Genomic DNA, 26083 nt, shown 5'->3' with positions numbered 1-26083 from the left:
TTATCATCTAAAGCATGTCCAATGACTATTGAAATACATTAACATTAACGTCAAAAATTTATCTATGACAGGATGCTTTCTTGAACTGCTCGTACCCACAGTTTGTAGTCCCGTACTTGCTGTAGTATCTCCTCGTATTCGCTTCTGAAAATGTCATTCAAGCCAATGGCGGAATAGTGGTGTAAAATGATACTCATGAACAACTTAGAGAAAGACAACTGGAATAATACCGATACTGATAGAATGAATACAATAGTGTGATATTTGTAATCGGTGACAACTCGAAGGGCTTCGATATTGTTGATGGAAGAAATGATATTAATAAGTGTTGTAGATATGGTTGCTGTGTCGTAAGGCCATATCAACATCAATATGGGAAAGAGTCGTATGGAGCTTGGAACAAGAACACCAATTAGTAAAACTGTGGTCCAGTACCCGTATTGGTATTCTTTCCCTATATTTTTGTTTTCAATTTTTCCCCATCCAAAGACATATCTAAAGAGAATCTGAATCATGATGTTGAGCAGAAGCTGTTCCACCACCAGCTTTGCCATGAAGTACAGATACTGAAACAGGGTATCCTGGTTAAGGACGAACCTCATGCTGATGGAATTATGAGTCTTTTTCTCTTCAAATGCCCACATTAGGTAGACTTCGATGAGTATAATTAAGAACATCATTCTGAATAGGCTTCTGTATCGAGACAAGAACTGGAAACATTGGAGTACCACAGATACATTCGAATCAGCATTGCTCTTGTGATTTGGCCGCACTTGAGTATCCTTGAGAAGCTCTAATTCTGTGACATTGAAAGCCAAATGGCGATACGCCTGTTTCTTGAGCAAAAGAATATCGATGAAGAGTATGACATAGTCGTATTCGATGTATTTATCGGCGATTTTTCCGCAACCAGGACAGATCGTAAGCTTGATATATTCGCTCTTATATCGCGAGAAGAGACAATCGATGTTGGTATTGGCACATTCTATACATATCATTGAGTGAAATTGGTATTGCCATGAAGAAGAGAGAAATATTAGAACAGCTGTAGGTTTTGTGTAGACTTTGATATTCAACCCTAATCTGTGAAAAAGCGCGGCCCATTTAGGTGGGTGCAAAAGTCAAGCATTTAATACACTACATTTCAATTATATTACATGATTTCATTACTATATTACAACACATCTAACTACACCTAGCATAGTATAGGAGGGGGTGGAGCGTCTGGAATTTTTCCAAGTTCGAACTTGGCAGCCTGAAAAGCCGCTATAACTGAAGGTGCTAAATCCTTGAGACCTTCTTCTTCAATAGGCGCAGAAGGAGCACCAAATCCCGCAGATGACTGAGTGGAACCCTGTGCTCCAAAAGGAGTAGCCGTAGCAGCCCCGGAGGCACTGTTACCGAACACTTCATTAGACGATGAGTTTCCAAAAGGAGACGCATTCTTGGTAGCTGCTGCTCCAAATGGAGAACCGGCAGCAGCGGCAGAACCAAAGGCAGGGGCACTTGAAGCAGCTCCGAATGGGGAAGCAGAGATTTTATCGTTTTTCGTTGAAGCTCCAAAGGGTGAATCGGTTTTGGCAGAAGCTCCAAAAGCGCTTGTAGTATTAGAACCAAATGCACTAGTATTGCTATTGCTGGAGCCAAATGCACTGGTTTGACTATTGGAACCAAATGCACTAGTAGCACCAGTAGCACTAGAAGCACTATTAGAGCCAAAAGGAACGGCTGCTGTAGTATTTCCGAAGGCACTGGGTGCATTCTTATTGGCTCCAAAAGCTGAAGAAGCAGCTGAGTTATTAGTGGCAGAGCCAAATGCAGAAGTACCAGATGTATTACCAAATGGCGAAGAACTGCCTTTAGCAGCAGCAAACGGATTAGCAGCAGTATTTGCAGTTCCAAATGCCGATACGCTACGATTATTACTGTTACTGGAACCAAAGGGAGATGACTGACTCTGTGAGCCAAATGCAGCAGTATTGCTGCCAGATGAGGCAGAGGCACCAAAGGGATTTTGCTTGGTAGCCAATGAGCCGAATGCAGATTGAGTAGAAGTAGAACCGCCAAATGGAGATGTAGTCGATTTGGTCTGGTTGTTATCGGTATTGCCAAAAGTGCCAAACCCAGAGCTTCCAAACGCACCGCCAGTAGCAGGCTTACTACCGAACCCAGCGTTTCCGAATCCAGACAGCTTTTCGACAGGTTTAGACTGTGAAGACCCAAACCCAGAATTACCAAACCCAGCGGACCCAAACGCTCCTCCAGAACTAGCACTTCCAAAGGCTGATGCCGTATTTGCAGGAGGTTTGCCAAAACCAGAAGTTCCAAAACCAGAGGACCCAAACCCACTCGACGCAGCTGCCGGTGCTTTGGACGAACCAAATCCCGTCTGTCCAAATGCAGAGCTTCCACCTCCGCCAAAAGGATTGCTCTGTGTTGTAGTAGATGGATTAGACGAACCGAATGCTGATTGGCCAAAACCACTGCTGCCCGCAGCATTTCCAGAGCCAAACGCACCGAATGCTCCGCCCAGACTCAGAAACATTGCAATGATTCACGGGAATTATAGAGGAAAACGATGATTTAAGTGTCAACAAGAAACTCATTAATTTGAATATGCATCGAAGTTTCAATAATTTGATATTTGATATTCGATCACGTGATTTAGTTACAATGATGGAAAGTATGCAGGATCGTCCTTTCCTTGGAAAGAAAGGAATTTATTCATTGTTAAACAGAGTATGGCGCAATGTTACAAATTCCATACTAAAACAGGGGTATATCAAGGGTATATAAGCTCCTGTTGCTTCCGACTGTTTCCAATATATAATTTATATATTAACTCTTCTTTTATACTGAAAATTTGAATAAATTTTATCCAAGGGAATTGCAGCCGTACATATAGAAATTCTAGACCTGTATATACGTTTACTTCCCATTATACAATTTTGCAACCGCTTGTGTGAATATTTCGATGCTGTATGTATTGTGTATTTAGGCTTAATGAAATTCGTTTATTAATGGCTGTTATGAAGGTTTAGATTCTGCTTCAGATTCTACTCTGGTTAAGGAGGCTTCTAGGTTCCTTAGAGGGTTTCAGTCGCTAAATATAATTTCCTGAAACTGCTAGGAAACGACATTGATCATTTGGATTGCAATTTCCAACAGGTAGAATATAATTTGCAATCGATGACATCGAACAAAGTCAACTAGAGTTTATCAATTCAAGTTGTTTACAGCTCATGTAAATGCCCCAAACTTTTATTAACTCTATAAATATGCTGTACCTTACTCACAGATTCTGTGCAATTATCTGTCGACATACCAGAGCCAACAACGTCATCTTCTGAGAGCTGACTCCGTACGCCTGTCGATAGATTTGTTTAACTTCTTCAAGGACGTCAGCTTTGGTGCGCTCGCCATCCACGATTTTCTGAAGAGAATTCTCTAACAACTTACGTAAAAACGGCTTCGAGAGAGAAATATTGTCAAACTCCATCTGGTCAAATCCTTCAATTAGCCCCATACCCAACGGAGTAGGAACAATGTATTCCTTTCCACCTTGTTTGTGTTTGACGATGTAATCTCGCTGCATGATTTTCTCAATATGCTCTGCGATAGTGGCGTCCGTTCCGATACCATTGGCATCCATTAATGCAATCAATTCTGTTTCTGTCATGTGGTTGGGAGGGCTGGTTTCTCCTTCCTTCATTTGGCCACTGGAGATACGGACTTTTTCTCCCTCCTCTAGAGGCGGCAATTGCTTTGTAGTTTCCCACTTCTTGTATGTATATATTTCCAAATAGTTTTTCTCAGTAACAATCAACCCACTGGCTGTGAATGTTTCATTACCCCATTGCAAAGTGGCTGTTGTCTGGTGACCTACAGCATCTTTCGAGCAACAGGCTAAAAATCTACGGACCACATATTCGTATACCTTCTTTTCGTCTGCCGAAGTCAACGAATCTATAGCTACGTAGTTTACTGGGTGGATAGCTGGATGCGCTTTATCGTCGTGGCTACCATTTCTCGGCATTTCATGGCCGTTAGCCATCAACAGATTTGCATAGGCGCCCCATCTTCCATCACCAGTCTGTTTGGCAATTACACCAGCAAAGTCCATGGTAGCTGGGAAACTATCAGTTTCTGTTCTTGGGTAGGAAAGAAACCCCTTGTTATACAATCTTTCGGCAGCATCTAGAGCTGCTTTTGCGCTCATCCTGAAGAATCGCGCACAATCCTTCTGGAGCTCGACTGTAGTCAACGGCAAGGGTCTCCAGTTGGTGGTTCGTTTACTTTCTACATTGGTTATGGTTCCTTCTTCTGTCTGGAGACAATCCTGGTACAACTGTGTCACAAACATGCGGTCGAAGAAACGACCTTTTGTCCAAGCAAACGACGACTTCTGGTTCTGTTTACGGATATCTACCGCAATGTACCAAAACTTCTCGGGGATAAACGATTTGACCCTTTTGTATCTATCAACTACGAAGCCGAGGGTGGGGAACTGACAGGTTCCGTAAGAGGCTAGCCCTCCTTTCTCGATGATTCTGTTCTGTTTCAAGCAGTCAGTGAGCAACCGCGTGAAACTGGTGCCAACACGGAAGTCTATTTCCATACGGCACGCGACAGCGTTGACGGAGTTCATATCAAGCAGCCGTGGATGTGATGCAGCATCAATAATATGGCTTCGTTCTAGATGCGAAAACTGGCTACGCCAGATGTCCCCGACCTGGATGGCGCTGTTTCCCTTGAAAGCGGCTTTATAAATCTCAAACCCAATGAACTCGCCTTCGCGATCGCAGTCTGTCCAGATCATCAACCTGGACGCGGTACGCGCTTCGTTGGAAATGTTGTCGAACACGTCTTGTTTGGTGACCTTCTCGATCACCTCTACATCAAACAACCTTCCGGGAACACACCGTCCCCACTGGTACGCGGGCGGGAAGTCCATGTTGGTGATGTGCCCCACCACAGAAGTCATTGTAACGTCGCATATACCGAGGCTGGTGAAGTTGTAGGTGAAGTCGTAGTTTTTGATGAACTTGTTCCGGGAGTTTCTCGTGGTGAATCTGCCTCCACTGAGTATTCGCGACACCTCGCGGGCGATGGACGGCTTTTCGGCCACACATAGGATCTTCATATTTCCATTATCGCAGCGTCGTAGAGACTGGTGGCAGACGCGGAATCAATCGTACAAATTGTAGAACTAGCAGTAGAGAACTGTAGAAAGCAAACGTAAACATAGACATTTTATACAGATCAGGTCGTGCCCGCAAATCATAAACATCGCGATTCTTGAGTATTCTGTAGGATTGCTGTACATAGTTAACACTGCGAGTCTGCGGCCTGTTGGTGTGTGTGATGGCGGTAGAACTGTCCCTGAGAAATGGTTGTTCTCCAGCCCCATAGTTAACGATGGCTGCAACACAATTAACGATTTTCCGCGGAATCAGGGGTATACTGGTACAAATAGAAACTCAGAACCTTATACGAATAGCACACGTCACCAGTATGATACGAACGTCTCTGTCAAACCCAGTTCTGGACTCAGGGTCAAATTATGAAGGAGGTTCTCTGGAAATGACACGGCGACACTGGTTTGTACCATTTCTCGTTATATTTTGTATTGCTTATGCACAATCAGAAAATACCCAGATAATACGGAATAATAACTGTGTATAGTCTTGATATTATCTTCCAATTCAATTAGCTGGTGTAGCAGGAGTATCCCAGAATTGTCCTAGGATTGTGTGGTCCCTTGCCGTGAGAAGGGCGGCTTGGGAAATCTCAGAACCATTTGCTGTGCATGAAGCTGGAATAATTAGCAAATCTTATACTTTATTCGCGTTTATTATCAGGCTGATAAAGCGCATCTTTGGTCAGGACGAGGTGTCATCTTTGCTCAGGAAGAGGTCTCAAATTCGTACTTTTATCTGTAATTTCCCATGGCACAAGTCTGCTACACTACCCTAGAATGGTGACCACCAGCCTGGTTCTGTCCAGTTGCACAGGTCACCAACGAGGACCCTAGAGCTTTATCTAGATGTTTCAGAAGCCTCGCTAAAGATAACGAGAAGAAAATCGCAACCGTAAAAGATTAATACTCAGTGAGCATTCTTAGGCTCTTAAAGACAAGTTATTTCGGAACCTATGCCTCCTTTCTCTGCCTTGTATACGGTCACATCGACCTCTCCCACATATCTTACTTTATATATACCTATAATTCCTACGCTATATACCACATGTTCTAGCTAGAACTTTACTACTTATTCTTCACTAAATCTCTGCCTAAATCTCTATCTAGACCCATATAACAGTGGCTAAACACCCAATAGATACAACCAAAAACCTGCTAAAAACTGACAAGTCACTACCATGCTACTACTAGTCATATAATCTTCATAAATTGCTCGTCACTATATTTGTCCCCGTTCTTTATCTGTGTTTCACTATTAGAAACCTTCAGTACATTTGTACTGTACTGATTATTATTTACTCCACCGATCTTTTTTCTATGGCGCACCAGATAAAGTCACAGCGATAAGCTCTATCTGTGCCCTATTCTTCCATTCGGCAATTGTGGATCTCCTTCTAGTCCACGTCTCAGCTGATCCCTATATTGCAAATGCCCATAATCCCCAATAACCATGTCCTCTATAAGTAACGACAACTTCTTTGAGTCCATCAACTTGGGTGCCACTGTAGATATCGAGAAACCGCATCTCAAGCCCAGAACCCAGTCAAAGACCCTTTCCATATCAGCTTCGATCCCGGAGTCCGTTTCTGCCACTTCTGACGACGACGACTTGGACCCGGCAGAGTTCATCTCGTCGGAGTCTCCCTTGACTAAGAAGACAGTACTACACGCTCCATACGACAGCGATAAGATTGAACCCATCCACAGTATAGATCATTCCTCAAAACTGACCAACAGCACCATTCTAGATGAAAGCACAAATAACAACAACAATCCCAAAAGCACTAGCAATAGCAACATTAATCATAATCGTAATAATAGCAATACGCCAATTCTATTGTTCACTCCCAAAATAGCTGATAGTGAGTTCTTTACGAATCCTTCACGAATACTATCCAACTCTTTAACAGATGAACTTGACAACAACAGACTCCAATATCTGTATAACAGTCCATCCTTCACTAACTCGGCCATATTTCCGTTGGATAACAACTTGAATAACGTAAACCAGAGCGGGGATTCCGAGTCACCTATAGAATTTCTCTCTAACAAGAACAAACTTCTATTCAAAGAGCTTCAGCAGAACCTCCAAGTCCACAAGGAGTTTGTCTCTTCTGGAGATACCGGCTTGATGCGAAGACGTAACATGATTGGCCAAAACTTCGACCAGCTCTCGGAGAACTTCTACTCGTTGAACGAGCTCTACGCTAAAGACATAACCTACACTGAAAGTCTCTACAGCAGTTTCCGTAAATGGGACAGAAAGAGAAACAAGATTCTTGACAAAATCGTCTCCATTAAAAGCGACAAAAGCAAGTACGGAGCTAAATTAACAGGTTTGTTGGATGAATCTAGAGAAATAGATGCAGAGATCGAGGCCTTAGAAAAGAAGTTGAATTCTCTCAAATCAAAGAAACGACTAATCAACACAGAAATACAAGATACAAGCTCAGTGTTAGAAAGCAAAACTTCCAAGTATGTTGAATCGTTTAAACAGTTGGAGTCTCAGGGAAAAGATGCAATGTTATCGTTCTTGATGTCTAACGGAATACCACAAAGAGAGTTGTCAACTATCATCAAGAGTACACCTGTAAATGTGACATTCATCAATGGATACAACAACAAATTGGCATCAGAGCGTATAATTTCTGAACCTACGACAGTTAAGACTGAAGTTAAACCTCTAGTGAATGGTTTACAACCCGTGGAAACTTCCCCGCTTTCATCCAGTGGAATTGGAATGAAACCTTTCGTTCCCCCAGACCTTGTAGAACAGCCATCGAGCCATGACAACGAGAATTGGAATCATGGTCATGGTCCGACAGCATATGAAAAAGGCTATGCTAAAGGAGCAAAACTGACTGCTGCTGTTAAGAGCCATATCAATAACTTCATCCATACTGTCTTCGCTTCATTGCCAGAACATCATCTGAATAACAATGATAGTGTCAGCACTACGACTCCATTGGACATTCCCCCAACAGCCAGCGTAGATGATAGCACAAACACTGTATCCGAGAAGTTGGAGCTTGAACCAGTATTGAAGCTTCTAGAGCATAAAGTCGGTGCTCTTAGTGACATTGTTCTTTTGACTTCAAACAAAGCAACTATTTTCCATGAATACGGGACAATCTGGAAAGATATAGTTGCCATTCTCAAGGTGCAAGAAAGCAAGTTACTGGACCAGATCGAGGAGTCTGTTTCGTCAGAATTGAGTAGTAATCTTTCAAACGTGTTGACATTGACATTGACACAAATCAAATCGTGTCTCGAGTCGATGAAGAGTTTCAATTCTACCTTTAATGGTGATTCTGCCATAGCAGTGAATGACAACCTCTTTTCCGAGGCAGTGCTAAATGAATTGAGAGCGTTACTAGTAGCACTCAGCATGTTTTCAAATGCTTCGTACGAGAAATACTTGATACAGTACCAAGAGGTAGGGTTCTCGGAAGATAGCTTGAGAGTTGCTTCGGGACATCAGATCGAGGCATCCGTTCCGAAAGGTCTTAAATCAATCTCACCTCCTTTCAAGACGGCAGCGATTGTCAATGTGGGTACAGAATCTGCTACGGCAAGTACCAAGGTGCAGCCATCGATACCTAAAGATGAACGCAAGCAATTCTTTGGCTTACACAAGAAGCAAGGTAAGAGCGAATAGTAGAACGTGTGTCTACAAGTTGATAATATTTAATGATTGTATATATTGTATTTATTGAAGCACCTACCGTTTTGGAGGTGGTTTCTTTCTTTGACTAATAAATATAGCAGAGGTTGGAGGACGAATCGTTCCTGATTTTGTAGGTTGAACACCGTTTGGTTTTGGTCCTGGGATGACTCCACTCCTAGCCTTGGGTATTTGCAGAGCGGGTTTCTGTGGCAAAACACCGCTACTAGAAGGACGAGGAGGCAAAGATATTTCTGCATGGCTGGTATTGTTTTTGTTGATAGTGCTATTGGTATCGTTTTTCGAATTACTTGGAGGAGGAAGAACTCCGGACTTAGATGCACTAATAGCTTTTCCATTGATACCCTTCGTACCTCCAGCGTTGTAGATGACAGGTTTCTTTGGCTTATTTCCAAGCTGGATTAATTCGGGCTCAGAATTTGGGATCCCAGATGTTGTTGGATTAGAGCTGCCAAATATACTACTCTTAATCTTTTTTGGACCAGAATGAGGATTAGCCTTTGCACTGTTTCTTTTATCTTGTGCTGGTTTGACAGTTCCTTCATTCTTAATATGCTTTGAGCGTTTCGTTGCGTTTCCCTGTCTGTTTTCAACAACCTTTCTCTTTCCAGGAGCTTGTTCACTGGCACTACTCAAGAAACCGGGATAAGCTTGCGAGACACAATTTCTGTCAGTAGCATCTGTGAGAAGCTTGTTCCAAATCTTGTTTCTCATCAACGATTCTTTATTACCCAATATCCAGAGTGTTGTTCTCGCACGAGTCAAGGCAACGTTCATACGACGAACATCACTCAAGAAACCAACATTACCATTGTCACTGGCACGGACACACGACATGATGATGATTTCCTTTTCCTGTCCTTGGAATCCATCAACCGTGTTGAAATCAATCTGCGTAGTGATAGAGTATCCGTACTTCTTTATGAAAACATCTCTCAAAGTCTTGATCTGTTCCTTATAAGGAGATATAATTCCAATGCGGCCACTAAACTGATCTTCAGGCAATAGCGTCATAAGCTTTTCTACCAATTCTAATGCAACACGAGCTTCACCAGTATTGAATAAAGATCGAGAGAGCTCATTTCTCTGATGTCGACTGACAATGTCAAAAAACCTATAAGGCGAAAGAGGATACTGAGAATGCCACGGGCGTTCGTTTTTTGCAGCCATTCCTTCACCATCTTTCAAACGAGATTGGTAGAATTGTGCGCTGGGAAATGCAGAAATTTGAGGATGCATACGATACTGAACATCTAACAAGTACACAGAGTTGGGATTATTCTGCTGCATTCTAACAAACAAACTTTGCTCGTAATTGAAAGAGGCAGCAGCTTGCGATAATACGGTAGGAGGCAATTGGTTAGGATCCCCAACCATAATACACTTCTTACAACCATATCGCAAAGGAATAATAGAAGATAACTCCACACACTGACATGCTTCATCAATTACTACCTGATCAAATGTAATACCCATGTTAGCCAAAAAGTCATGAGCAGAACCAGATAACGTCGAGCAGATAATTTGGGCATCATTCAAGATCTTAGCTTGGGCATTTCTTCTTTCAATTTCTCTGGTACGATATGCAATAGAAACTCTTTCTCTCTGTAAATCAAGCTGTTTACCTAATTCAGTTCTCTTCTTATTTATCTCGCGTAAGGCACTTTCCAACTCGTCAATTTCCTTAGAAGACAAACTGTCAGTCTGCAACTTTCTTCTAAGATTGTCCCTTTCCTCTATACATTTCAGATGTTCAGCACGGATATTAGGATCAGTAGAAGTATCAGTATTCATGGCTTTAGCTTGCAACTCTTTTTCAACTAATTCTTCCAATGTCAAATCCTTTACGGCGGCATTGATAGCATCACTTCTACCCATACGTACAAGCTTTGGAATGATATGCTCCCCCCTCGAGTTTCGCACTCCATCTCTTAAACGTACTACCAACTCATCTACTGCAGCATTACTTGGAGCACAGATTAAAACCTTAGGTTTCTTCTCATTGCCCAGAATTACATTGCCATTGCCCTGGTCAATCTTGATAATTATCTTCTCATCAACCTGTTGTGACAAGGAATATCCTACGATACCAAGAATAGTCTTGGTCTTACCAGTTCCGGGAGGGCCTTGGATCAACGAAAAACCTTCACTATTGTAGGATCCTATAATAGCCTTTGCTTGAGACTTATTGACATCGTAAATATTGAGTAGCTTCATAGCCTCGGCGTCTGAAATTTCGACTGGTTCATTGGGTTTTGCTGCTAAAATTGAATCACACAAATCGTAGTACTGTAGACCCTTCAAAGAAGTATATTCTCTTTCAATGGTTACCATCTGACTGATTCTCATAGCTACAATCTGTGATTTGGGAGTCAATACGCCCATCATAGAGCCGCTGGGGTACACTCTAACAGTGATGTCATTATAATCTGGATTTGCAGATTTGATTTCCCTCACCTTAGCTAAACATGTTCTAGTAGTAGGAGCCTTCAAATAGTGCCCAAGGGCTTCAGGTGTAGAGAATTCTTCTTGCACAAATCCCAACACCAACAAATCAGAATCACCAACTTTTCTATCAGCTATCACCGACTTCTTGACAGAACCGTAAACATCAAAGAAACCATCTACACTAGTCCTGCTTCCCACAAGTATTTCAAATGGTTTCTCTTGACCTGTTTGTTTGGCCGATTGAATACCCTGCCAACATTCCAACATAAGTAATGGTTCTGTCGTCTTGACATAATCTTTGACATCATCATATTGGCTTTTGATTTCCTTATAGCTATCGCGATCGCCTGTTGGAAAACTGTCGTTAGAATTGTAATTCCATTTCAAAATTGTACTATAGAGAGGTTTGAGTGATACATTCAATCTGTTTCTCATATTTTCTTCTTCTCTCTTGGCTATATCTACCTTAGATTTTTGAGGTCTACCTGCAACAGGTCTTCCGTACATATCAATCTCAGTAACAGTAACCTTCTTCTTCGATTTGTCTACGAAGAGGTCAGAAGTGTCTGTGTCTAATTCATCTTCAGAACTATCCGAGTCCACTCTCTTTTTCTTGAGTTGATTCAAAGATCTTCCCACAGCTGGCTGCTTCTTAGAATTGAATCCTGCTGGTCTAGGGGGAGCAGGGTTGACGGCAGGAATGACAGAAGGTTTGACAGTTGCACGAGAACTCACTAGATCTTTCCTAATGGAATCCAAACTGGACGACTTGAAGCCCTTCGGAGCTGGAGCCACTGGAGCTTCTGTGGTAACGACTCCAAATCTTCCAAGAGTTTGTTGCCTAGGTTGTTTGGCTTGATTTTGATATGCAAAAGCAGGTGGCTCTGGAGTAGAAGTGCCACTTTCAGAGTCTTTCTTTGCCTTTCCTCGCTGAAGAGCCGTCTCTGTAATGACCTTATCTACTAAGCCTTCGTCAAATTCTCTAGCCTTCGAAAGAATTTCCAGACGTTGCTGTTCAGTCAATTTGTTGTTAAACTTCTTAGCCTTTGCTCCAAATTTTGCAAAGGTCTCTATAAAGGCGACATCGATGGTGAAATCCAAATCTTTAGCCAATTCAAACCCTTTGAATACCAACTCTACACATGAATTTAATAAAGATGCATCCCCCAATCTGAGCCAAACAATCATGTAATGAAAAGCATTCATAAACTTTCTGAACAATGAATGCAGTTTTTCTCCAGACGAACCAGGAATACTATCAGCGACCAATCTGAAATTGTCTAATAGAAAATGACTAAGATCAAGAGTATCCCTGGTGAACTCAATCAACTCTTCAAGATGAAACTGGTTGGCCCATGTCAAGGTCTTCTGATACACCATGATCAAAAAGGACCAACAGGTACTCCAAAAAGTTACTATGGAATCTCCCGAACCTTGCACCTGTTCTGATGATGATAGAATGCCGGTCAATGGATCTGTCAAACCTTTAACAACATCCATTAGTATTCTGATTGCTCTGGGGCTTGGTTCGTAGGCAGCTAATTGAGTCATTCTCTGCACACTTTGGTCAATAGCATTGACGGTTATTTGTAAATGGGTTTCTAGTAAACCCTGGAAGGCCTCGTAACGACCAACAACGTCGTCAAAGACTTGGTATAAGACATCAGTAGCCGATTCTGTAATTAAAGGAGAAAAGAGACAAGACCAAAAGGCAATTTGGATCAGTTCTTCCAGAAATACCTTTTTCAACTCTGATGGATTTGACAAACTCACCTTAGCTAGACATGAGGATAGAGTAGTGAATATCAGTGTTACATTCTCATTATGTTGAGCCCGAGCTTCGGCCATCTGCTTTGGAAGCACTTCGTTTTTTCTCTTGGAGAATTTTACTACGGAATTTACTTTAGACAATGAACCAAGCAACTTTGTAGTGCCGATATTGACAGAGAAGGTCGAAGACTTGTTGAGTGCATCCCAAAGCAACGGGAACGAATCGAAGGATGTAGGAATATTACCAGCCATTAGCAAACTGGTAGAGTGCGCTAATAGAGCCACATCATATGAAAGAGCTGTGAATATTAACCTTCTTGCAATTTTAGACAGAGAATAGGCATTGGAAACTATAATAGCCGCATTGTTTTCTATAGTAGCCCTAGTATCCCTGATCTTGAGAAGACTGAGTTCATAATTCTTACTACCAAAATCACAGCTTGTAACGTTGAACTGAAAAGAAAGCAGAAGAATACGCAACGCATAGTTGTCTAGCAATTCTTTCTTTAAACGTTCAGATAATATAGAGGTATCAGTAATGGATGCCACTTGTTTGAGTAAGTAGTTGGCTAACTTTCTCGACGATGTCTGGTTATTTGTTTCATTCAACGAATAAAGGAATGGGTAAATCCACAGAAGGATATTACTTTGAACAGAATCATCTATCTTCGAATTCTCTGGCTCCTCCACGGCTGAAGCAAAGAGTAATCGGTTAAACTCTGGGTTGACCAAAATGGAATCCAACACTTGTGAGTACGTAATAGGTGCTACGATTCCCCAGAAAGCCGTGTGGTACTTCGCCAACAACTTCAGAAGCACCTTGAGAAGTATGGGTAGGGTATCCTTCAAGTTGGCCAAGAGGTTATTCATGAAGAGTCTTAATATAGGATAAAGCCTTAATTTTGTATACTGTCGCATGAGATTAATATCTGGCGGAACGTTGAAGTGGTTCATGAATGCTTCATTATCTACAAGTTCAAGAAGCAGGTGTACAACTGTCCAGAAGTCAATGGAGGCATGTGGCGAGAAAAAGTTGGCGTCCTGGATTCTATACAAATGGACGCTGAACTCATCCACCAAAGTAGGCAGTACGGTAGTTGCGGTAAGCTGATACTGCTTTTCTTTAAGATACTGGAGCCATTGAGCAGCCCACAGCTTCTGTTGAGTTTGACCCTCGAAGAGGAGATAGAAAGCGCCCGGTAGGAGTAATTCAGGATATGGGTAGGACAAGGTACCAGCCTGGATGTTGGATATAATTGTCATGAAATCATCTCTCACGCCAGTATTATTGCGTAGAATCTGTGGGCCATATAAACACGCTCTGATAGCAAAGTCTATAGGTGAACTGCTAGTCAATGAAGGAAATTTCCCATCTTTGAGTGCCGCAGCGACTGTTTGAATTTCCTGGCCAAATACTTGCGTTTCCCATTGAACAATGACTCCAATGAACTGGTTGACTTTGGAGATTTCGATCTGTCTATTTGCAGCGAAGTCGATTCTAAGAGTCGATTTCCCCAAATTGAAACAGCGCAAGCAATTATCACACTTCCACAAGCTATCTGCTAGCATGGGCTTCAATTTTTCGAGCACCCCATTATTTGGAAATGAGAACAAGATCATAATATGGACGGTTACGGGATACATGGAGGGATCACAGAACAAGTGGGTGTCCTTCTGCCCGTAGCGGAAGAGGTAGGTTATACATTTTTTAAGCACAACCTCCTGGTTTGAACTGTTTCCTGGCTCGTGGTGGGACTGTTGGATAGATGCTACGAGCGCATCGAACTCTTCCGGTTTGGGGATGTACAGCGACGGCATTTTCCACGCCAGGCTACAGTTGTATATACTCTATAGAGCAAGAGGAAATAAAGGGAAAAAAACGAAGCAAAAACGTTGGAAGAGACAGAAAATGTGATGAGATATGGCTGAAGAAGTTGAAACCAAGAAAAGAATTGAAGACTTCAGAAAAAGTCACTGGATAACTTTTGATCCAAGCGCGCGTCAGAAATTGTTAGCGTGATTCAGCGCAAGAAATGTTTAGAAGAGGTGAGCAGATGGAGAATAATGAGCGAAACAGTAATTGGTATGTAGATTGTATATTGTATGGAATACAGAATACTTTATAGTTAGGAAAAGAAGACCTTAATTGTTGAATGTTCTGCTCACTAACTTTGTCGCTGGTTCTAGTTGCTCTATTGCGCTTTGTTAAGCGAATACATAAGCGAGATTATATAGAAAGCTAATTTACTTCTACATTGCCTCTGTATCTAGATTGACATCACAAGTTAAGTTCACAGGCGCTATTCAATGCTAAAATATATACTGAATATATACACTGAAAGAAAGAAAGGCACATTGTGATGTTTGCTCCACTTCAAAGTAAAGCCATATCTATATCCAACGTTCTGGACGCCACGATCCAGTCCTCGCCTGTTTCCCAGCACCGTTTCATTATCTTCAACCCTTTCAACGCATTTACATTACCCATTTCTATCAAACAGCTGAATCTGTCGTTGAAAAATTGTTGCATTTTTCCATCTTGGGTTTCGCAGCCGGCTGCAAACGTACAGAAAATGGTACATATATCTGCTGGCGAACGCGACTCGATATACTTCATTTGCATTGAGCCAATGTTGTTGGCAAGATCTTGCACAAGTGACGATTCACGTGGTATCTTGAGGACTCGACGGTACAAGTTGAGAATCCCGGTGTCACAGAAGATCTTATTGGTGGTCCTTATGGTGTTATCGTGTTCTATCAAATGAGTCAAGTTGGGAGGAGAAGTGCTGTTGGTCTGTTTCTTCTTCTGTTGAATACGATGGTCTATGGCTTCGTCGAGCTTCTTCTGACGTCTACGTTCTCCTATCTCATATGCCTTCATCAAGTTCTCCTTGACTTCTAGTGCTCGCGCTACTATTTCAAACGGAATTGCATCCTTGTCAACTCCTTCACGTGAAAGATAACTGTTGGTTCGTCTGATGAGAAGAGCAATCTCCGAAAACTGAGGAAGGAATTTGACGTCAAACCCAAGCAAATGGTCGATGTCTCGTTTAGGATTCTGTTCTATATGTTTGTCCAATTCATTCAACGTAGTCACCGACTCGGCTGGAGTGTACGAATGAATGTTATCACTTTTAGATATATAGTTGTGGTTGTTCCTAGTGGAAGATAACGCTCCAATGATATCCACATAAACAAACCATCTCATTAAAAAGAATGTGATATCACTCTCAGTGCCGATCACAGAGCTCTGTTCCTTTTTGATGGCAGACTGGTTTCTGGCCATGATGATTTGTCTGGCTCCTACAGTGTGCGCTCTATGTTTATTGAAATCCTTTGAGTTGAACACTTCGTAACACGAAAGCAAAAGTACCGTAGCCAACGTGTAATCAGAAGTTGCAGTTTTGCTGTCTTTCAACAATTTTAGTAACTCATGGCAAGATCTTGAGAGCAACTGGTCCGTCACAATCTCAGGTGTATCATTGGCACCTACCAACAGCGATCTGATAGAAGCTGAAAATGCCAACAACGTCGTCAAAATAGAGGGATACTCCATAGCCATCTGAGGCAACAAGATTTTGAAAGGATTGTCCTTATACAAATGTGGGGGTGCTGGCACAAGATGGTCAGAGGCAACGTTGACCCAGAAGTGCATCAAGTTACGATAGAAAGGTACATGCAACAAGATCTCTGGAAGAGGTGTTATCAGAGGTGGAATCGTGGCAAAGATCTCATCTGGTGTAGGTATTTGCTCAGAACCAGACGGAGATAGCGACAATAAATTGTTTTCGCTGTTTTCACTATCAAGAGGCTCGATTTCATCTTCGTCATCGTCTTTTAATTTGGAAAATTTGTGTGCTTTTTGGAAAAACAGACGGAATGAATTGGAGAGCGCAAAGAAGTCTCCACCAAAGTTGGGCAGTCGGGCTGGCAAATACGCTTCGATTCTGGCTAAGTCTTCCGAGTAGCTGCTGAAGAAGTCTTCGTTAGGGAATTTTTTTGATTCAGCAGCTTGAGTAGGATTTGCCCGCACTTCTGAGATATCTCCGCTATTGATACTATGATCATCTACATCTTCAGAAATTTTAACGTCCATATTTCCAGAGAGGAAGTTGTTGAAAATCTCAGAGTTATGCAAGAGGAACTGTTGGCCGCCATTAGAGGCTTTCTCTAGTGCGCTGGATAAGCTCTCAATACCATCCGAGATCTCGGGCATGCTGTCTACAAACGAGAAAGGAATTGCAGGAGAGGATTGCTTTTCAGGATTCTCATCTTGGTGAAAGTCTACTGTATGATTTTGATGATTTCGACTCCTGCCTTGTTTATGAGCTTGATTTGCATGCTCTGCTTGTCCTTGCCGATTTTCATTCTGTTCTTGGTCAAGTTGTTGGTCTTCCCTGTCGTGACGACTTTGATGTGGTAAGTGGTCTGTGATTATGTCTGAACTGGCAATGAACAGCGAATACTCTTTCTTGATGGCAGGTGCTGTGTCTGGCGTAGGCATCGACGGAGCCATGTCTTTATTTGCTTTGTACTGACGTACTTTGGGGATATACGCATCGAAGTCACTTAGTATGGATTCACCTCCCGGCGTTAAAAATGCGGGAGAAGCCGAAGGACTACGAATGTCTTCAACTTGCATTCGGGCCCTGGAAGCAGGAGCTTCATCTTCCAACTGAGCATCATGACTAGTTCTTTTCAAAGAAGGAGTATTAGACGAAAAGCTCATGTATGAAGACTGGGAGTTCGTGCTATTCACCAGAATATCCAGCGACATATTGCTGGCACTGGAATTTGCTCTGATAATATCATGAGCTTGCACCTTGAAAAATTGAATACTCTGATTTCCAGCTGAATTGATATTTACATTTTCGGTATTTCTATTTCCGTTCGAAGCAGCCCCCACCAGGCTGTCATTCTCAAATGCTATAGTTCTAAACTGGTCTTTACGTCTCTTGTTGGTATCTCTATATGGTCTCCCTCCCCAGGTGAGTTTTATTGAATAGTCACAAGTAGCTCTGGTCTTGGCACAGTAGGAACAAACTGGCTTCTGCTCATCGCACTTGATTTTCAATCGTTTGCAGTTGTGGCAGCCGTTTCTGCTTCTTCGTATCTTCTTCTTAGCAGCATCCATAGTCAAGTGGCTTGTCTGACAGATGTAAGAGAGAAGAAGTAAATCACTGAAGAAATATCGAGAAATGTCTAATCGAGATATAGAGTGCTGTGTGCAGGTTACTCCGATTATATTTCCAAGAGAGTTGGAGGCTTCATTATCAGATAGGACTGTGGCAAGGTCGTATGGTCGGATTTGGTTATTTCCGGTCAAAGCTTTACTCACTAATAGGTAAGAATGTGGTGATTCTAGATTCAAGATGATGGTGTGAGTATAAACAAGAGTATTAATGAGAACACATTTATAAGAGTACTTTTTTTTAACCAAAGAAATGTAGCCATTTACACTGTCTACGGGCCAAATATTTGAGTTAAAGAATCTCTTTCGCAACTAAATATTCGAGTTCCGAGGGTGTCGCACAGTTAATACTGATAAACTGTCGCAACCACCTTCCGAATAGGGAGTGATTCAGAAAGCTGTTCCATACATAAAACTGTTTTCTACAACTTACAAAGTTTGTTCGTTTGCTATTCTCTTCTATTTGCTGTATTCTACACATGACTTAGTCGGAGTTGATTTTCTGTTTGACGTCGTTGTCAAGAATTCCCCCGGATTTCTTTTCTCTGTCTTTGTCAACATATTTTTTTCCTAAGAGTACTACCAAGATCTTCTCGTACATACGGAAGAGGTAGCCTCCGAGAATAAGTAAACCGCCTACAATTGTGGCTAAACGGGCTACAAACTGGATAAATGGCAATCTTCTCTCAATGATGATCAACTTAATTGGCTCAAAATCGTACTTGAAGAAGATTCCAGGAATTCCCGTAGGGCGCTTGTGCTCCAACTTGAAGACATGGTTATTCTCTGTCAACGAGTATTGGTTCGTATCTACAACCAATCCCAAACGCTGGTACAAGGTGGGCACGACTTTTGCGAAATACAGGTACGAAATCAAAGGCTCTTCCGTCAATTTTCCTGAGGCATCTAAGGGATTGTTGATGAATGGATAAAAGTCGCCAAAGGAGAACTCCTGGATTACATGACTGAAGTTCAAGGCTTCAAGAGGGACGTGCAGTCTGTCGCTGTAGCCCAAGCCTTTGGCTGTGATATGGAAATCACCCTTTACATGCGAAACCGGAATCGAACCGAAGATGTGGCAAGCTGGAGCTCCTTCGTTAATGCGAGCTCCAGATACGCTGAATTCGGCTCTGAGTGAATCTTGCATAATCTCGTCCAAGTCCGGGGTATCGTGTTTGTCGTTGATATTGTTGATGTTGAACGTGGGTGGTGTTATAAAGTTGGTTCCCTGGAAGTTGAGTGTCTCTCCAGCCAAATACCGGTCTTTCGTAATGTCTTCTACGTTTGTATGGAGAAACTCGCAAGGCATGGCTACGAGCATGTCCACATTGATGACAAGAGAGGACTTGATCTCGTTATCAACTATGAATTGATGATCGACATATCCACCAAGAAAGCCACCTATCTCTACCCACACTATCAAAAGGCCACAGAATGCTGTCATCAAGGTAGAAAACCCTCCTCGCTGTGACCTCACCGTGTGTTGAGAATCCACCTTAGGAAACGCATCGAACGTTCGTACTTTTTTCGCAAACGAGTCCATCGTGTGCAATGTGCCCTCAGATTATGTCAACTTCTGACTAGCAAATACTACAGGACGCGTCTTGTTGGAATCGGTAAGTATAGCTGATGTAGAGAAAGTGTTTTTGAATATATTCTTAACTATGAGCTGTCTCTTTTTTTATGTGAAAAATCGTGCATATAGTAGCTTATTCACTCTCATAGTCTCCATAGTTAAGCTCTACAGTAAAGTCCATAGCCAAGAATCAAAAGCTGACATCTCTACACTAAGGAGATTCACTCTGTAAATTTGACCAAGTTTCTCTAGCCGAAACTGTCTGTTCCATTTTCATTATCACAACCACCTTGTATTTTTGTTACAGGCATAATGTTCCCTTCGCCCTCGTAGATGCTTTGGAATTCACTTTTTCCAATCCTGTGTCAAACTAATTCCTTACTTCCTTACCTAACGAAAGAAAAGAATTTCATACCGTCCATCATATTTCCACTCTAAAGTCATACGTCTGCCATTTCATCCATAAGCTTTGCGTAGGCTTTTGTATCCTTTTTAATTTTTCACGTTTTCAAGTCGTTGCTAACATTTTTCACTCCGCATTTTGCATATCTTGAATTTTTCACTCATCACAGCTTAGTCATATTAACCTTGGTCACTAATCTTAATAGAACGCATACCTACCAATCCAGAATCCTTATATCTTCGATGCTGCACAATGACAGAAGCTGCATATGACAACGTCGACTTCTCGGACGATATTCGAGTCCAGGAGCTCCAATCCTGTAAAGCTATCTACCCCAACTGCACGATGAACTTCTCAAAATATACTGGATCGATAGAGATCCCACTCAAAAACGAAGACGGCATAATACTTCGACTATTACCCGAGTCCCATCGAGATACTCCCTTATTAACGCATAAGGTTTGCAATCTACCTTCGCTTCTATTCACTTTCGAACTTCCAGAAAGATATCCGTACGAAGAATCACTTAACTTCAACCTTACCAGTTCAATTTTGCACCAGACTGTAGTAGACTCTATGATAGTCCACTTGGAGCAAATCTGGGAAAGTTACCAAGACCAGGTACTTTTCAGCATGATAGACTATTTGCACGACCAAACTCAGAACGAATGGGATCTGCTCATTGGTCCCAAGTACGATGTTACTAGTGGCCAAGAATTTCAGACCATAGTAGACTATGACAACGACATTAAGCAACAGGAGTACGAAACTAAGACATTTACCTGTGAGGTGTGCCAGGAAGACTATAAAGGCGTTAATTGTCTGCGCTTCGACTCATGTGGCCATACCTTTTGTAATACCTGTTTATTTGCCTACTTCTCGTCTGTGATCCGAACCGGAGAGATAGACAAAGTGCACTGCCCCAGTTATGAGTGCACCAAGAAGTTTGTCAAGACCAAAGATGAATACTCCAAGTTGGAGTCGTGGCTTATGTCAGATACTAGAGTTGAGGAAATTGTCAGGACTTTGCTCACACCTGCTGTGCCGCTCAATTTTCTCTCTAAGATATTGACATCTGTCCAGAGTAATGAAAGTGGTGAGAAGACAAGTGAAGACTTGGTCAATAGATATTATACGCTCTTCAAGAAGTCGCAGTACGAATTCATTGGTAAATTGCTACCTAACAGACTTGTAAAATGTCCTAGAATTGGCTGCGACGAAGCCATATTTAGAGAAGATCTCACAGAGCGGTTGGTAGTATGTCCCAGATGTGCATATGCCTTTTGCAACGACTGTCACAACTCTTACCATGCCCGATTCAAAGTATGTAAAAAGGTCACTTCCGAGAGTGGCGATTATCTAGGGGTGGAAGTAAAGGATATTGAGGCATATATGTCTTTACCTAGAGACTCCTACGAGAGGAAGACTCTAAATGCTCGTTATGGCAGACAGCGTATCATTCGAGCAGTAGAAGAGTACCAGATGGACCTTCTTTTCAACAAGATGTTGAAAGAAAGCAACGAAGTCAAGGAGTGCCCTGGCTGTGGAATCATCATAGAGAAGTCTGATGGCTGTAACAAAGTCAAATGTTCGCAATGTGGCACCAATATGTGTTTCTTATGTGGAGAGATGCTTGAGAATAACTATGATCATTTTGTTTCTGAAGACTCCTCTTGTTATAGGAAGTTATTTTTTGGAATGCCAGGTGCAGAGGAAGAATCATGAATATGATATAAAACTTAAACAGTATAGTATATATGATACAATTTAAAAATGATACAATCATATATCAAATACAAAATAACTAAGACTTTCTGGATCCTTTAGGGGCACGTCCATATCTAAGGCATTCTCTATACAATCTTCTTCTTCTGAACTCATAAGTTATATCCAGAGACTGCGATTCAACATCCTTGTCGTATATCCAGCCGCTCTTTTCACCCTCTCTGATAACAAGATTCTTTGATTCCAAGCTTCTTTGACGAAGAAACTCTTGTGGCTCGTAGTCAATCGTCCACTTGTTAGCAAATCCGAAGTCAAACAACCAATCCTTAGGAGGAACAACCTTGGAAAGATGGTCAACTCCACCAGGTCTCTTGCCGGCTAATCTTGTCTTTTTCTTAGTGTCAAAGATATTGCCAGAGTACGAATAAAAAGTCCATTTTTCGTGGAGAATACTTTTCTTCTGCAATTCGAAAATTTCAACAATTCTCCTTTCTGGAGCATCGTCTACAATGATATCGTTAGTCTCGAACTTCTTAACTTCAGACTCTATGATTTCTTCAGGCTGTGGAGCTTTAGCTGCGCGAGCCTTTTTGGCGTTGCTAAGCTCCACCAAGAATGTCTTGCTCTTTGGATGACAGAGGAGAATACCAGCCCAACCAGACTGAATAAAGATAAGTCTCCATGGAATAAACTGTCCAAGAAATAGAACCACAGAAGTTGCTGCTGCTACACCATAGAATATAAATGTTGAGAGATGCTCGTCCTTGAAGCCAAAAGTCTCAAACCACGACTTCTCAGCCAAATCCATGCCGTTCAACAAGTCAGTCGTCAAGTTTTGCAAATCTCTCATGTTTATCAATAAGGCTAACTGTGACTTAGCAATTGGTTTCTTGGAATCATCTGTAGAGACACTGGTTTCAGAAATAACTTCAGATGGAGAAATCTGTAAGACGTCGGACAGTTCTTCCGAGCCAGAAAATGTCGGTCTTAGTCCTTCATCACCTAGCACAGAGTCACTAAGTAAGTCGTCGATAATGCTGTGTTCACCAGCTCCTTCATTGAGGAACGAAAAGAGCAGCTGTCCTCGTTTCTTTACCTTGATCAACTCCGGTGTTCTCATAGGGTGTCTGTGAAGATAGCCGGGAACAATAATGCCGAAGAGCAAGAATATGAGGGGATACGTAACCACTAGATGGGGCCACAAGCAGATCGTTGTGTACAATACTAAAGCCGTCAAGGTTTTGGTAGGCTTTCTCCAGGTGATGATGTGGATGATTCCATACTGCAACTCAAAGAACATTCCCATTTTACCAGCGAGCTTTTTGAAGTTCAGAAGCAAAATCCGGATCGACAAGTTGGGTCTTTCACTTCTGGACGGATCATTGATCTTCTGCTCGAATATAGCCTTATCTGGCGAATCGTCTGGAATCGTATACTTCAACATCTTGTCCATCAACTTGTCTACGAAATGGTCACGGTGCTTCTTGAGCTCATTTTCCTCAGCTGAAGATGCCATCTGTCGTATGTGCTCCAATTGTTCATCGGTGTAGTCCAAATCCAAGCTTCCGCTACGAGACGCACTCTTGCCAGTTCTATTAACCCTATCGATTCCCATAGAAAGCAACGCTGCTGCTGTTCCCGCAGCTGCTCCACGATTCTGTCCCTGGTGAGCATCAGCGAAGTCGCTGGAGGCTTGGTACACCAGTGAAAGAACTTTTGTGGCAGTCAGTCTGTATTTGTCGTCAGACATGCTCAATTGTACGAGAATGCTATATTAGTGATCGAGAAAAACTAATGAAAAAATAGTGAACAAAAATAGTGAACAAGGATTGTGCTAAAAAGATAATCGAAATGATGGGAGATATGAACAATTCTTTGAATGTGATGTCAATTCCAGTCTAACAGCAAGATCCACCAAGATTTACCCTCAAATCAAGGAAAAAACAAATATGAAAATATATATTCAGAATCAGTGAAAGTTCCCCAGTCTGGTGGTAACTGTGGGGAGGGCATATGACAGTTGCGGTCACGTGCCGAATTGTGCAACCGAATGCGGCCCATATGATTTTTTCGCAGCTAAATATAAGGCTATGTGAATAAAGTGAAATCACATAGAAAGCTTTTCTTAAATTAACAGGCATATTTGTCTCCATAGATATATAAAATCTCTCACTACAACAATTCCGTTGGCGATGTATTAACCTACAAAAAACGTAAAACTATAAAGTACGTGACAGTCAAGAAAGGGGCACCTGTTAAAAATGCAAACAGACAGCGATTTCTCTTACGATATCGTCCTATGACGATTACAGCTCGGGGCTGATTACAAGGATGGGAAGTTCTTGTCGTTGATTTCAGCCTTTGGGGCAGCAGCAGTCTTAGCAGCAGGCTTGCTGTCGCCTCTCTTGGCAAAACCACCTCTGGCGCCTCTGGCAGCACCACGGCCACCTCTGGCACCACCTCTAGCACCACCTCTGGCACCACCTCTCTTGGATTCAAAAGAAGCTGGTTGTTCATCAGCAAAGTGAGCGTCGATTTCCAAGAACTTCTTTTCCTTTGGAGCCTTAGCCTTGGTCTTCTTGGAGGCAGTAGATTCAAAGAAAGATTCTTGTTGCTTTTCGATGACTTCTTCAGCGGTCCATTTGTCTTCAACACCTTCGTTGGCCTTTCTCAATTGTCTGGCACCTTCCAATTCTTGTTGCTTGACTTGCAATTCAGCAAAGTAGTCGTTCAAGGATCTCTTTGGCACGGCAGGTTCAGCGGCAACTTCGTCTTCTTCGTCCAAGTCAGCTACAGCGTCTTCCAAACCTTCAGTTTCACCTTCCAATTCTCTTTGTTCTCCAGTACCCCAGCCTTGCTTGAGCTTCTTCTTGGAGTCGGTCTTACCGGTTCTGGAATGACGGTCAAATGGCTTCTTGACGTGCTTGGATGGAGTGGCAGATGGAGCGGCAACAGACTTGTTGTCGGCGTTAGCCTTCAAGGCAGCTTCGTTACCGGTAGGCTTGGACTTGTTCTTCTTGGCTCTGGCTGGGTCAGCAGAGGCAGGAGGAACATCAGCCTTCTTGGAGGAAGTGTTCTTCTTGACGACTTCCTTTGGCAAGGCGGCGACGACAGTGTCGTCTTCGACGTCGTTACCTAACAAGGCAAATAAGTTCTAGTATGTTAGTATCGTTTGAATACTTCGTTCATGGTAATGCCTCGTAGTAATAGGGTTCAAATGAATGCTAGAAAAAAGTGAAAAATCTGAAATTTTCGAATTTCGATGCTTCTCCACAGTTGAATTATTCTATGCCGCCAGCGAAGACTCAACACAACAAAAGCAGTGCTGGTATAAAAAGTGAATTGTAGCAATACAAGTATACTCTGGATATTGTAGGGAAGAAGTTTAGGGGAAACTCTCCACAATTGGTTATTTCTTACTGTCGTTTGACTCATTTCTGTATCGATAATAGTGCAATTTCCAGCATTTTTCACTCCAGACATTTTACATTGGCGTCGCCAGCGGGCTCCATTGGCTGCGGCGCGTCGGCCACATATGTTGTCTACGTACTTTGTTCTCAAAAGACATGTTAAAACTGTCAAGTCTAACTGGCAAACTTTCTAACTTTCTATGGGTATGTAAAGAAAGAATAGGTTGGGCTCGAAAAGTAGCTGAAAATTTTGCTGACCCGTCCCAGTCACTGGACGACGAAAAAAGACCACCGGGCTCTGTGCACTCCTGCTTTCATCGTAGTATACTGTGGGCGTAAGTGTGGGACCGGCTGTCGGTGGAGTTGGCCGGTGCGACTATAGCCTCCGTAAATGTGAGCACAAGATGGGACCATTCGTAGCGATGGAGTAAATATAATTAGAAAGTAGAGAGAAGGTTCGAGATGTTCATATGGGTAGACACAGAAGAGCAGATATAGGATTGGGTTTGAGAGAGAGACTCGTCATTCTAGTATGCTAGGAAATGCGGCTTATATGAATACTTTGTAGACAGTAATATAGATATACCGAATACTCCGTAGAGCACTCCATATTCACTGCTGTTCAGTAACTACACTATAAGATATACAGATTTCTACTCAAGCAATGCCTACAGA

General features: G+C 42.2%; 9 protein-coding genes across 9 annotated transcripts; 1 reads left to right on the top strand and 8 right to left on the bottom strand. All coding sequences in view use genetic code 12, as the record gives it.

Moving 5' to 3' along the window:
* Positions 1-62: 62 nt before the first annotated feature.
* Positions 63-998, bottom strand: PICST_39608 (predicted protein; the record flags this gene model as incomplete). The annotated part of the gene is made up of 1 exon (XM_001386806.1): positions 63-998. The coding sequence occupies one exon, from the start codon at positions 996-998 to the stop codon at positions 63-65; it is 936 nt and encodes a 311-aa protein (XP_001386843.2).
* A 152-nt stretch (positions 999-1150) lies between these two features.
* Positions 1151-2547, bottom strand: PICST_66612 (predicted protein). Its single transcript, XM_001386805.1, has one exon. It carries the CDS (start codon positions 2543-2545, stop codon positions 1196-1198), a length of 1350 nt encoding a protein of 449 aa, XP_001386842.2. The 5' UTR covers positions 2546-2547; the 3' UTR covers positions 1151-1195.
* A 745-nt stretch (positions 2548-3292) lies between these two features.
* TOP3 (DNA topoisomerase) lies at positions 3293-5143 on the bottom strand (the record flags this gene model as incomplete). The annotated part of the gene is made up of 1 exon (XM_001386804.1): positions 3293-5143. One exon carries the CDS (start codon positions 5141-5143, stop codon positions 3293-3295), a length of 1851 nt encoding a protein of 616 aa, XP_001386841.2.
* Positions 5144-8164: 3021 nt separating this feature from the next.
* On the bottom strand, positions 8165-14921 carry SEN1 (DEAD-box type RNA helicase; the record flags this gene model as incomplete). The annotated part of the gene is made up of 1 exon (XM_001386803.1): positions 8165-14921. One exon carries the CDS (start codon positions 14919-14921, stop codon positions 8922-8924), a length of 6000 nt encoding a protein of 1999 aa, XP_001386840.2. The 3' UTR covers positions 8165-8921.
* A 556-nt stretch (positions 14922-15477) lies between these two features.
* On the bottom strand, positions 15478-18237 carry PICST_28979 (fungal transcriptional regulatory protein; the record flags this gene model as incomplete). Its single annotated transcript, XM_001386802.1, has 5 exons — positions 15478-16838; positions 16980-17135; positions 17163-17320; positions 18010-18013; positions 18054-18237. The coding sequence occupies 5 exons, from the start codon at positions 18235-18237 to the stop codon at positions 15478-15480; spliced, it is 1863 nt and encodes a 620-aa protein (XP_001386839.2).
* Positions 18238-18778: 541 nt separating this feature from the next.
* Positions 18779-19837, bottom strand: PICST_53869 (putative ER to golgi transport; the record flags this gene model as incomplete). The annotated part of the gene is made up of 1 exon (XM_001386801.1): positions 18779-19837. The coding sequence occupies one exon, from the start codon at positions 19835-19837 to the stop codon at positions 18779-18781; it is 1059 nt and encodes a 352-aa protein (XP_001386838.2).
* Positions 19838-20525: 688 nt separating this feature from the next.
* PICST_40135 (RING finger protein) lies at positions 20526-21998 on the top strand (the record flags this gene model as incomplete). Its single annotated transcript, XM_001387037.1, has 1 exon — positions 20526-21998. The coding sequence occupies one exon, from the start codon at positions 20526-20528 to the stop codon at positions 21996-21998; it is 1473 nt and encodes a 490-aa protein (XP_001387074.2).
* A 79-nt stretch (positions 21999-22077) lies between these two features.
* PICST_53923 (predicted protein) lies at positions 22078-23748 on the bottom strand (the record flags this gene model as incomplete). Its single annotated transcript, XM_001386800.1, has 1 exon — positions 22078-23748. The coding sequence occupies one exon, from the start codon at positions 23746-23748 to the stop codon at positions 22078-22080; it is 1671 nt and encodes a 556-aa protein (XP_001386837.2).
* A 573-nt stretch (positions 23749-24321) lies between these two features.
* On the bottom strand, positions 24322-26018 carry PICST_28975 (purine motif triplex-binding protein; the record flags this gene model as incomplete). The annotated part of the gene is made up of 3 exons (XM_001386799.1): positions 24322-25152; positions 25487-25540; positions 25995-26018. 3 exons carry the CDS (start codon positions 26016-26018, stop codon positions 24322-24324), a joined length of 909 nt encoding a protein of 302 aa, XP_001386836.1.
* Between the last annotated feature and the right edge of the window lie 65 nt (positions 26019-26083).

Source organism: Scheffersomyces stipitis, chromosome 1 (assembly GCF_000209165.1).
Source record: "Scheffersomyces stipitis CBS 6054 chromosome 1, whole genome shotgun sequence".
NCBI lineage: Eukaryota > Fungi > Ascomycota > Pichiomycetes > Serinales > Debaryomycetaceae > Scheffersomyces > Scheffersomyces stipitis.
The sequence above is the reverse complement of the archived record's forward strand: the minus strand, read 5'-3'. Positions and strand labels throughout refer to the sequence as shown.